We start from the raw sequence: 12500 nt of genomic DNA on the forward strand, positions 1-12500 counted from the left end.
CGTCACCGCTGTCGGTATTCATAAGAACAATGGAGGAGACTACAAGAGACCATAGGGCCTACACTATGCAGTTCCATGTCCATTACCACCTGGCATCCCTATCCATAAAGTTATCAAACCTTCTCTTAAAAAAAAAAAACAGTTTCAGCGCTCACTACATATTTACTAAGTTTATTCCATTCGTTAACTAGTCAATCTATTGGTAAACCAGTTCTTGTATATTTCCTTCTTAAATATAAATTTGTCCAATTTAAATCCATTACTACGAGTCCTGCCCCTTTGTCTTAATATGATGACCTTGCCTGCATGACCCTTGTTAAAAACCCTTGACCCATTTGAATACCTCTATCAGATCACCCCACACTCTTCGTCTTTCCAGAAAGTGCAAATCGCGGTTCCCATGAACAATGTTTCGGCACCAAATTCCCCATTTCTCGGCAGCTCCCCCCCCCCCCACTTTGCTCATGCGAACTGCGCATAACATGAGGTTTGATAGCGAGAGGAGCAATAAAGGACACAATGTTCTTCATGTTGTGGTCGCCGTGTCGATGAACGCTCTGGGAATTTGGTTCTTCATGTCTGGCATTTGGCGCCGGCGGTTGCTTTATCGTGTTCCTAAAGTTTCCCGTCGCAGATGCCATTGATCGCTAGATTATTCGCCACGGTGTGCGGTCAACAGTTTCCGCCACAGAACTCTGAATGAATTGTATATATATTCTTTGAACACAAGAACAGAAGGACATAAGAATGAAGGAGAGTGCAGGAGACCTCAAGGCCTATACTAGGCAGATCCATGTCCATTACCACCTACCATTCCCATTCATAAAGAATAAAGGAGACTGCAAGAGACCACATGGCCTACACTAGGCAGATCCATGTCCATTGCCACCTACCATATTCATCCATAAAGAACATAATGAAGGAGATTGCAAGAGACCATAAGGCCTACATTGGGCAGATCCATGTCCATTACCACCTGGTATTCCCATCCATAAAGTTATAAGAACACAAGAATAAAGGAGACTGCAAGAGACCATAAGGCCTACACTAGGCAGTTCCACGTCCATTACCACCTATCATCCCCATCCATGAAGTTATCTAACCTTTACAACCAATCATTTCAGCGCTAATTACCTGGTTACTAAGTCTATTCCATTCGTTAATCACTCTATTAGTAAACCAGTTCTTTGGGGGTAATTTATTGACGAAATATGATCCTTTCTTCTGTTACTTTTTCACAGATAGGCTTTATACAAGTGCCTTGTAGCATAGCAAGGCTGTTCTACATTTTGCAAAGATTGATTTATTGATTAAAATAAATAAAAACTGGCATGATGTTACTCTGTACATGGATAGAAAATGTGAAACTTGACCGTACTAGATTACTTCGTATTAAGTTCTGGCGTTAATAGGCATCTCTAATTGTCGAGCCCGAACAGTCCTGTTGTATTACATACATTGATGACAATTGTTTAATAATAGTAATAACAAATGATGATTATATGTACGTATAATGACAATGAGGATGACTATTTTATAATAATAATAATAAATGATAATTATATTTATAATGACAATGACAATTCACGCAGGCCGAGCGGGTTAGGGTGTCATTACTTGCGGGGAAAGTCGAGGTGGTGACTGATCGAACCCTGCCTCCGGCGAGTTGAACTAACGGCTTGGTTCATTAGATTCCATGGTGCAAAGTCCTCTGTAAGGGGCACCATCCTAGCCTCCTGATAGGAGGATTTGTGACGTTAAACAAAATCATCATTATAACAATAAATAGGCTTTATAAATCTAGTTTATAATTGGGATGATTAAATCAAAGCTATTTTGTTTTGAAATATAGTTAATAGTAATAGAAATAATACTGTGGTAATAATAGTAACAATACTTTGGTGGTAATAATGAAAAATATTAATATTTAGATATTGAGACGCGAGCAAAATGTATATTAAACGAATTCATATTCATGTCATCTAGGTTATGTCCGGGGCAGGATTACATGGTCATGGCCTTTGACCTCACACGGACCTCGAAATACAGGAGACTGCAGGAGACCATAAGGCCTACACTAAGCAGTTCCATGTTTATTATCACCTGTCATCCTTATAGACGTCTCGCTGATGCAGTTACCTGAACTTTGTCGAGTATGAAGCTGATCCACACACATAACAGTGGAGACTGCGAGAGACCATAAGGCCTACACTAGGCAGTTCCATATTTGACAAAAGATGGAATAGCTCCATTGTTATCGTTACAATGGGAGAAAGGGGGTAAGCTACGTTCGAAGTGGACTATGGTGTTCGAATAGAGTTGTTCGAATGTGTACAGTAGAAACCTCTGTATCCGAATGTTCGTTGTTCGAGCTTGGGAGTTTGGTTACTCGGATATGGTTCGAATGTGTGTCCAGGGTCGTCACTGTTCGAGTGTGTGTTCGTATCCGTCGTGTATGGTCAGTGTTCGAATGTGTGCACTAGATCCAACACTGTTCGAGTGTTCGATAATGTTCAAATGTGTGTAATAAACCTGTCACTGTTCGAGTGTTCGATAACGTTCGAATGTGTCCAATAGACCTGTCACTGAGTGTTCAATGACATTGTTCGAATGTGTGCAATAGATCTGTCAATGTTCGATTGTTCGATGACATTCGAATATGTACAATAGATATGTCACTGTTGAAGTGTTCGATGACATTGTTCGAATGTGTGCAATAGACCTGTTACTGTTCGAGTGTTCGATAATATTGTTCGAATGTGTGCAATAGACCTGTCACTGTTCGAGTGTTCGATATTTTTGTTCGAGTGTGTGTAATAAACCTATCTGTTCAAGTGTTCGATAACATTGTTTGAATGCCTACATTAGATCCGTCACTGTTCGAGTGTTCGATGACATTGAATGTGTACAATAGATCCGTCACTGTTCGAGTGTCCGATAACATTGTTCGAATGCGTGCATTAGATCCATCACTGTTCGAGTGTTCGATGACAATGTTCGGACGTGTAGAATTTGGTTTTTGGCTTTCGAGCGCGCGCGGGCGTGTGTGTGGGGAACAATTGTTCGAATGTTCGCAAAAGGGTGGCGACAGTGGTCGAGGTTCGAGCAGGGCCGTCGAACAGTAGAGGTGGTCTGCGACGAACAGCTATGAACATTCCCGACGTCAAGTTGGGCCCCATCGTTTGTCTCGCGCGCGGCATTCTATTGATATTGGCCACTTGCCCTCCCCTCCGCATCCTTCTTCTCACTCCTCACTCCTCCTCCCTCCTCCTCCCTCCTACCCACCTCCCGTACCCGCCTTTCTCTCTTTTTTCTGTTTCCTCTCTCATTCTGACTCGTTCTCTCTTTCAATCTATCACTCTCTTGTTCTCTCTTTCTCTCTTTCTCTCTTTCACTCTCACTCTCTCTTGTTCTATCATTCTCTTTCACTCTCTTGTTCTTATCTCTCATTCTACCTTTCACCTCTCTCTCTCTCTCTCTCTCTCTCTCTCTCTCTCTCTCTCTCTCTCTCTCTCTCTCTCTCTCTCTCTCTCTCTCTCTCTCTCTCTCTCTCTCTCTCTCTCTCTCTCTCTCTCTCTCTCTCTCTCTCTCTCTCTCTCTCTCTCCCTCTTGTTCTCTCTCTCTCATTCACTGTCGCTCATTCTCTACCTCTCATTCTCTCTTTCATTCTGTCTCTCTCTTGTTCTCTCTCTTTCTCTTTCTCATGTTCTTGCTGTTTTTCACCGTCACCTTCTTCCCTTTTTCTTTGAGTCCCCCCACGCCCCGTTTTCTTTTATTATTTCTTCATGTGCAATTCCTACTTTCTCATCTCGGTCTTCTTCTCCACTTCCTCTTTCTCTCCATATTTACCTTTCTCTATCCCCCCTTTCCCCTCTCCCCCCTCCCTTCCCCCTCTCCCCCTCCATTTCCCCTCACTTTCCCCTCTCTTCCCCCTCTCCCCCTCCATTTCCCCTCACTTTCCCCTCTCTTCCCTTCACTTTCCCCTTCTTTTCCCCTCTTTTCCCTCTCTTCTCCCTCCCTTTCCCCTCTCTTCCCCCTTTCCCCTCCCATTTCCCTCTCTTCCCCTTCCCTTGCCCCTTTCCCTCTCTTCCCCTTCCCTTGCCCCTTTCCCCCTCTCTTCTCCCTCCCTTTCCCCTCTCTTCCTCCTTTCCCTTCTCTTCCCCCTTTCCCTTCTCTTCCCCTTCTCTTGCCCCCTTCCCCCTCTCTTCCCTTCAATTTCCCCTCTTTTCCCTCTCTCCCCTCCCTTTCCCCTCTCTTCCCCCTTCCTTTCCAACTCCCTTCCCCTTCCCTCCCTTCCCCTTACCCTTCTTCCTACCTTTCCCCTTTTTCTATCCTTCACCCTTACACTTTCCCCTTGTTTCCCCTTCTTTCCCCTCTCTCTTCGTGACACAGCCACCCTTTCTTCTCTCACTCTCCATTCTTCCATCTGTCTCGTCAGCATTTCATTTCCGCTCTCCCTTTGTTACTATATCTTCCTCCTCTCTTCCCCCTCCTCCTCCTCCTCCTCCTCCTCTTATTCCTCCTCCTCCTCCTCTTATTCCTCCTCCTCCTCCTCTTCTTACCCCTATTCCTCCTCCTGCTTCTTCATTTTCTCCTCTCTCTCGTTCCTCTCTCTTTCTCTTGCCTCTCCTCTCCCTCCATCCCTCCTCCCACACCCTCCTTCTCTCTGTCCTTTCCTCCTCCCTCTCCTCCTTTTCCTCCTCTCCATCTCATCATCCATTTTCTCTTCTTCCACTTCCCGTTTTCTTCGTTATTTATTTCGCCCAATCCCTTCTGTTATTTCCGTCGTTCTGTTGTGTTCTTAAAGTTTGGGCAGAGATGGTCTGCCCACTGTATTCTCTGACGTCATATGGTCGAGGCCTTTCATTGGACCGTACATTTGACTGACTCCGCCCTCTTCTTGCCTGGAGACCACCAATTGGCGGGTCCGACACTTTCCTGTGACGTCATGCGCAATTTGGGACGATTGTTTTTGTCTGTTGCGCAGGACTCTGTATTGTTAATTTCTCTCTCTCTCTCTCTCTCTCTATATATATATATATATATATATATATATATATATATCTATATATATATATATATATATATATATAGTGTGTGTGTGTGTGTGTGTGTGTGTGTGTGTGTGTGTGTGTGTGTGTGTGTGTGTGTGTGTGTGTGTGTGTGTGTGTGTGTGTGTGTGTGTGTGTGTGTGTGTGTGCTAATAAGAACACGGGTACGTGTGTTCACTTATGCACAGTAGACCACTTGGAAAAAGAAACTAACGAAGAAGAGCGCTTTCGTATATTACATCCAGTGCAAAAAGTACTAGTATTTCTGATCATTCTCCTAGTACGTTAGGCAAAGGTGGCGACGTTTGCTAAGCGTCTCCTGGTGTAAACACCTCTCGCTCTTCATCCCAAAAAACGAAGCTTGAGGGAGGGACCGGCTCTTAGTAAATATAACCTTTTCCTCTTTGTTAAACATTTCGCCTCTTCACACCCCACGGACGCTCCGCCGCTGTTACACAGTCGTCTGTGCTCGTGGGGGACCCCCTCGGCGTGGCACTATTGGCACCGCTAATTAACGCGGCGGTAATTAATCAGAGTGGCGGCTTGGCACTTCATTTGTATTGAGCACTCTTGCTTCCCGGACCCGTCACGTTGACGAAGCCAATTTTGTCCTCCCGCTTCGAGGTAGTAGGTAGGTGTGTGTGTGTGTGTGTGTGTGTGTGTGTGTGTGTGTGTGTGTGTGTGTGTGTGTGTGTGTGTGTGTGTGTGTGTGCGTGCGTGCGTGCGTGCGTGTCCGTGTGTGTGTAGTTGTGTAGATGTAAGTGTTCGTGTGTGTGTGTGTGTGTGTGTGTGCGTGTGCGCGCGTGTGCGTGCATTCTGTCTGTCTACATGCCTATCTGTGTGTGTCTGTATGTGCGCGCGTGTGTATGTATCTTTCTGTATATATCTGTGTGTAGGTGTGCGTGTGTGTGCGCGTGCGTTTGTCTACATGTGTGTGTTTGTGTGTGTGTGCGCGCGCGTGTGTATCTTTCTGTATATATGTGTGTAGATGTGCGTTTGTGTGTGTGCGTGCGTTTGTCTTTCTACATATCTTTCTGTGTGTGTGTGTGTGTGTGTGTGTGTGTGCGTGCGCGCGCGCGTGTGTGTACGCGAGTGTGTGTATGTATCTTTATGTATATATCTGTGTGTAGGTGTGCATTCGTCTCCCCCCCACCCCACCTCACCCCGTGTATGTGTTTGTGTAAATAGTATTATACATATATGCACCTATCATTGTTTTTTTAGTTTAATTGAAAAATGTGATTTAGTATTTATGTGATAACTGGGGGTATTTTAGTTAAGTTTTGGCAAAACTGTTTTGCACGTTAAGGATCAATACGACCGAGAATTTTTGGTTATGTTGTGATGATAAAATGTCTATATTCAAAACATTACACCGTGTAACAAAATATTTCATTTAGATTAGATCACTGATTGAAATAATTATCATTATCATTTCTGTTATTTATATTTTAATGTGTAGAATTCTTCCATTTTGGGGAAAATACCTCACGATGTTGAATAATTAATATAATTGTTGATAACTACGAGACAACGGACTAGTTCAACGATATGACGTCATGTCGTCTGTGCCGAAACTCGCCAAACGGAAAAGTTCTCCGCCGCGCACAAGAAAACGGTGACAGTAAACTAATGGAAGGAAGACTTGGACGTGTGTGAAGGGGTTGAAGAAGAGGGGGGAAGGGGAAGGAAGAGTGGGAGTGGGGGGAAGGGAGGGGGGAAGGGGAGAAATGGCGGGAGTAACATTAGTAAATGGAGTTAGGCACGCTGGGATGACGTCAAAGGGGGGAGGAGGAAATGAAAGAGGAGGAGGAGAGAAAACGGTGGAACGCAAATGAAAACAGAGAGAGAGAGAGAGAGAGAGAGTGGAAGAAAGACGCACAGAACGAGGGGGAACGAGACAAGAGGAATTGGGAGAAAAATTTAAATTTACGCAACGAGAACGGGAAGATGGAGAAAGAAAATGCGAAGTGGATGAGAAGTATGTAGAGACGAAACGGAGATGGATGGGTGGAAGGTGATGTGGATGAGAGGTGGATTGAACGAAAGGCGTGAGTGGACAAGAGGCGGATGAGAGGCATTTGGTTAAGAGGCTCGTGTCACTGAGAGGTAATGACGTCGATGTGCCTCATCATGAGAGGTAATGAGATGAGGTAGGTGTGGATATGAGAGGCAGTTGGAGAGGGAGACGGGTCTGAATAAGAGGTAATCGGGAGATCACCTCTCTCTCTCTCTCTCTCTCTCTCTCTCTCTCTCTCTCTCTCTCTCTCTCTCTCTCTCTCTCTCTCTCTCTCTCTCTCTCTCTCTCTCTCTCTCTCTCTCTCTCTCTCTCTCTCTCTCTCTCTCTCTCTCTCCTCTCTCTCTCTCTCTCTCTCTCTCTCCTCTCTCTCCTCTCTCTCTCTCTCTCTCTCTCTCTCTCTCTCTCTCTGAGAGGTAATGAGATGAGGTAGGTGTGGATTTGAGAGGCAGTTGGAGAGGGAGACGGGTCTGAATAAGAGGTAATCGGAGATCACCTCTCTCGCCTCTCTCTCCTCTCTCACTCCTCTCTCTCTCCTCTCTCTCACTCTCTCTCACCCTGTCTCTCTCTCTCTCTCCTCTCCTCTCTCACTCCTCTCTCTTTCCTCTCTCCTCTCTTTCTCCTCTCTCTCTCCTCTCTCTCTCTCTCTCTCTCTCCTCTCACTCTCTCTCTCTTTCTCCACAATCTCTCTCGCTCTCTCTCTCTCCTCTCTCTCTCTCTCTCTCTCCTCTCTCTCTCCTCTCTCTCTCTCTCTCTCACTCTCTCTCTCCTCTCTCTCTCTCTCTCTCTCTCTCTCTCTCTCTCTCTCTCTCTCTCTCTCTCTCTCTCTCTCTCTCTCTCGGCCATTTTGTTGAACGTCAGAGACTTAATGGCGGAGGGATTTCCACCTTTTTTTGGGGGGTGGCCTATCACTGAATGAAATAAAGTGGCGACAGCGAGAATGATAAAAGCTCGGAATACTTTTAATGAAGGAGAAAGAGCGAGAGAGAGAGAGAGAGAGAGAGAGAGAGAGAGAGAGAGAGAGAGAGGGAGAGAGACAGAGATAGAGACAGATTGAGAGAGCGAGATGTAGAGAAAGCGAGAGATAGACAGAGATAGAGAAAGAGACAGAGGGAGAGAGAGAACTAGAGAGACAGAGATAGAGAGAGCGAGATGTAGAGAAAGCGAGAGATAGAGACAGAGTTAGAGATAGTGAAAGAGAGAGGGAGGGAAAGAACTAGAGAGAGAGAGATATATAGAGAGAACTAGAGAGAGAGAGAGAGAGAGATCCTGGCACCATTGGCACGACGGCACGGGCACTGGCACGGTTGGGAAGAGGAAGAAAAGGTCCGTGGCACGCGCGCGCTGTGACAAATGAACTCGTGCCACGTAATTGATGACTTGATTGATGAAGTGTCAACTGCTGGTGCAATCTCCCCTCCATCGAGTTGAACAGCCGGCTTGTTTGTGTGTGCGTGTGTGTGTTTGTGATTAACCATGGTCTTGGACCACGTGTTGGACTCGTGATCGACAGCTATTACCCTCCCGGAAGAGAGCTCAGAGCTCGTGTATGACAGGTCTATGGGTGATGCTGTAACCACACACGCACACACCCAGCTCCGCCCACGTGAGTTGGAGTAACGGCTCGCAGTGCAGCGATACTGGAAGTCGTTACTCCAACTCTCGTGTATGTGTATTTACCTAGTTGTATCTTACGGGAAGGGGAGCTACACTCGTGGTGTCCCGCCTGTGTGTGTGAGTGTGAGTACAAAGGTTTGTGTGTATTTGTGTTTGCGGATATTGGTATAATCTTTATATTTATGTGTTTATTTAGATATTTATTTTCGTAACGTACATTTATTTTTGGCTGTGCAAGTTCTGTTGTAATGTATTTGTTAGTATTATACAATATCATTATTAATTGATTTATTGTTTTTATTTATTAATATTTTATATTTTTACTTTTTTATTTTTATTTGTTTATTTATTTATTATTTCTATTATAATTTATTTATTTTTATCTTATTTAATTTCTTATTTTGATTAATTTTTGTTTATTCATTTATTATTATTTCTATTAATTTTTTTTTGTACTATTTATTTTGATTTACTTTTTATTTCACTTCTTTATTTATTTATTCATCTATTTATCATTTATTTATTTGTCTTCATTTATTTTATTTTTATCTTATTTTATTTATTTGTTTATTTTATTTTATTTATTTTATTTATCTTGTCTATTCATTTTTTTTTTTTTTTTTTTTTTTTTTTTTTTTTAAGTATACTCCCTAACCCCTCCCTTCTCTCTCTCTCCCTCCTTAGGGACTCCTATCAACCGGTTACCTATCATGGCCAAGCAGGTGTTGGACCTGTACGAGCTCTACAACCTGGTGGTGGCGAGAGGGGGATTGGTCGACGTCATCAACAAGAAGCTGTGGCAGGAGATCATCAAGGGCCTCCGCCTTCCGTCCTCCATCACGTCGGCGGCGTTCACCCTCAGAACACAGTAAGTTCCTCCTAGTCTTCTTCTCCTTCATCAGCATTTTTTTTTTTTTTTTTAAGATTTTCTCCTCTTCCTCCTCCTCTCCTTCTCCTCTTTGTACCCCTCCTTCTTCTCGTCTTCCTCCTCTTCCTCCTTGTCCTCCTACTCATCTTTTCCTACTTTTATTCTCCTCTTCCTCCTCCTCTCCTTCTCCTCTTTGTTCCCCTCCTTCTCGTCTTCCTCCTCTTCCTCCTTGTCCTCCTACTCATCTTTTCCTACTTTTATTTTCCTATTCCTAACTTTTCCTTCTCTAATTCCTCTTCTCTCTTCTCTTCCTCTTTCTCCTCCTCGTCCTCCTCTTCTCCTCTTCCTCTTCTTTCTCCTCGTCTTCCTCTTAACCCTCCTCCTCTTCCTCTACCACCTCTTCTCCCTCCTCTCTTCCTCTTCCCCTGCCACCTCTTCTCCCTCCTCTCTTCCTCTTCCCCCTCCTAGTCTTCCCCCTCCTACTATTCGTCTTCCCCCCTCCTCATCCTCTTCCCCCTCTTCTTTTCTTCCTTCTCATCCTCATCCTCCTCTTCCTCTGTTCCTCCCCTTCTTTCTCCCTCCTCTTCCTCCCTCCTCTTCCTCCATCTCCTCCATCCTCCTCCATCCTCCTCCATCTCCTCCATCCTCCTCCATCCTCCTCCATCCTCCTCCTCCTCCTCCATCCTCCTCCATCCTCCCTTAGTTTCCCGCTTCTCCCATTTTTTTCGCTGTTGATTCCCTCCTCCCATTTTCTATTATGTTTTCAAATGAAGAGAAATAGAAAACGCGGACACGGGTGCCTGCCAGCTGACCAGAGTACAAATCATGAAGAGTAATTAAAAAGACTGAAAAAAGGACGACGGGATCTACCATTGTGTCCTTCACTACCCTTTCCCAGTCCTCCTCCTCCTCCTCTTTGTCCTCTTCCTCTTCTTCCTCTTCTTTCTCCTCTTTCTCCTCTTCCTTATCCTCGTCCTCTGTTCCTCTCCTTCTTTCTCCAGCTCTTCCTCCTCCTCTTCCTTTCTCTTCCTCCTCTTCCTCCTCTTTCTCCTTTCTTCCTCTTCCTCCTCTTCCTCCTCTTCTCCTCTTCCTCCTCATCGTCCTCTTCCTCCTCTTCCTCCTCTTCTCCTCTTCCTCCTCATCGTCCTCTTCCTCCTCTTCCTCCTCCTCTTCCTCTTCCTCCTCTTCCTCGTCCTCTTTCTCCTCTTCGTTCTCTTTCTCCTCTTCGTTCTCTTTCTCCTCTTCGTCCTCTTCCTCCTTTTCCTCCTCTTCCTCTTCGTCCTCTTCCTTCTCTATGTCCTCTTCCTCCCCTTTGTCTTTTTCGTTTTGTCCTCTTTTTCCTCTTCCTCTTTTTCCTCCTTTTCCTTTTCCTCTTGCTCTTCACTTTTTTATTTTTACTTCTGTCCCACTTTTTTCTCTTCTTCCTATTCTTCCTCCTCCTCGTCCTCCTCTTCCTCGTCTTCCTATTATTTTTCCTCCCCCTTCTCCTCTTCTGTTTTTAGTTTCCTCTTCTCCCTCTTCTTCCTCTTCCTATTCTTCCACTTGAGTCCTCATTCTCCCCCTCCTCTTCTTCCTTTTATTTGTCCTCCTCCTCCCCATCCTCCTCTTCCTTTTCTTTACCATTCTTTTCCTCTTTTCCTCTTCCACATCCTCCTCCTCCTCCTCTTATCCCTCCCCCCTCCCTTCTCATCTCCCTTCTCCTCTTCCATATCCCCCTCCTCCTCTTCTTCCATATCTCCCTCCTTCACTTCTTCCTCTACCTCATCTTAAACCTCCCTCCCTCCTCATCTTTCTTCCCCTCTTATTTTCTTCTTCCTCCTCCTCTCCCTCCTCCTCTTCCTCTTCTTCTTCCTCTTCTTCTCCTTCTTCTTCTCCTTCTTCTTCTCCTTCTCCTTCCTCTTCTTCTCGTCTCTTTTCATCCCCCCCAGCCCCCCCTCCCCCCTCCCCCCCAGCGTAAATAGAACTCGAGACCAGCTCTGTTGAAGGGACGCGGAGTTGTTCATCCCGCGGTTTTGCTTGTGTAAATCCCCCGTGCAATGACTGTTCTAATTAATTTTTCCTTTCGGGAGCCGCTATTAACGTGTCATCATCGGGGGAGGGGAGGGGGAGGGGGAGGGGGAGGAAGTAGGGAGGATACGTGTGGGGGGGAAGGTCCCTGGGGGGGGGGAGGGAGTCATCCTCAGGACTTAGGAAGCAGAGGTCATCCTCAGGTGTGTTGGAGAGTAGGTGGTCCTCGATATAGGGATGTTGTCCTCGAGAGTAGGACGTGGGGGTTGCTCCTCGAGGGTTGCTCCTCGAGAGTAGGACGTGGGGGTTGGAGGGGGGTGGAAGGATGTCGTCCTCGAGATAGGTGCATTCGAGGACGACCCAAAGGATACAGATGGGGTTTTGTGGTGGTGGTGGTGGGGGGTAATCCTCGAGAGTGGGGAGATTGGGGGATGTTATCCTCGAGAGGTGAGGACGAGTTAAATTATAGAGGGCGGTGTGGATGATGGGGGGTTGGGGGTGGTCACTGGGTGGGGGGGGAAGGGGGATGTGCTTGTTGGAGATGATTGGGGAGAGAACGAGGAGGAAGAGGTGGAAGAGAAGGAAAAGTGAAAGGGAGAAGAGGAGGAGGAGGAAGAGGAAGGGAAGAAGTGTGTGGAGAGGCACACTTTGCATTTCTCGCTAGCATGCTACTTGCTTTTGCTACTTGCTTTTGCTACTTGTTTTTGCTACTTCGTTTGAGTTGAAACGACTTTGGTTATGATCCGTTGTTTTTCAAATTTACAAATGTCAAATTACTTTGCTGACGTCATAGATTGAGAACCTGAATGACGAACTAAGAGAAGTTAAACCTAGAGTACGAATGTTAGACACGTTGTCAAGATGTTCTTACGGAAGTTCTAGAATATTGTAACCAAAGTCATTTCTACTAAGCAAGTAGCATGCTAGTCTAGTGTGCCAC

General features: G+C 45.4%; 1 protein-coding gene across 12 annotated transcripts in view; it reads left to right on the forward strand.

The window, feature by feature from the left end:
- The window catches only part of LOC143020683 (uncharacterized), a 707077-nt gene that overhangs the window by 590791 nt on the left and 103786 nt on the right, over window positions 1-12500 (forward strand). For all 12 annotated transcript variants that reach the window (XM_076177294.1, XM_076177289.1, XM_076177290.1 and 9 more), the window contains one exon: window positions 9370-9553. In XM_076177294.1, the coding sequence (XP_076033409.1) occupies window positions 9370-9553 (184 nt within the window). The remainder of the gene's footprint in view (window positions 1-9369; window positions 9554-12500) is intronic.

The sequence above is a fragment of the Oratosquilla oratoria genome, chromosome 40 (assembly GCF_046742065.1).
Source record: "Oratosquilla oratoria isolate Oo_2021 chromosome 40, ASM4674206v1, whole genome shotgun sequence".
Classification (NCBI taxonomy): Eukaryota; Metazoa; Arthropoda; class Malacostraca; order Stomatopoda; family Squillidae; genus Oratosquilla; species Oratosquilla oratoria.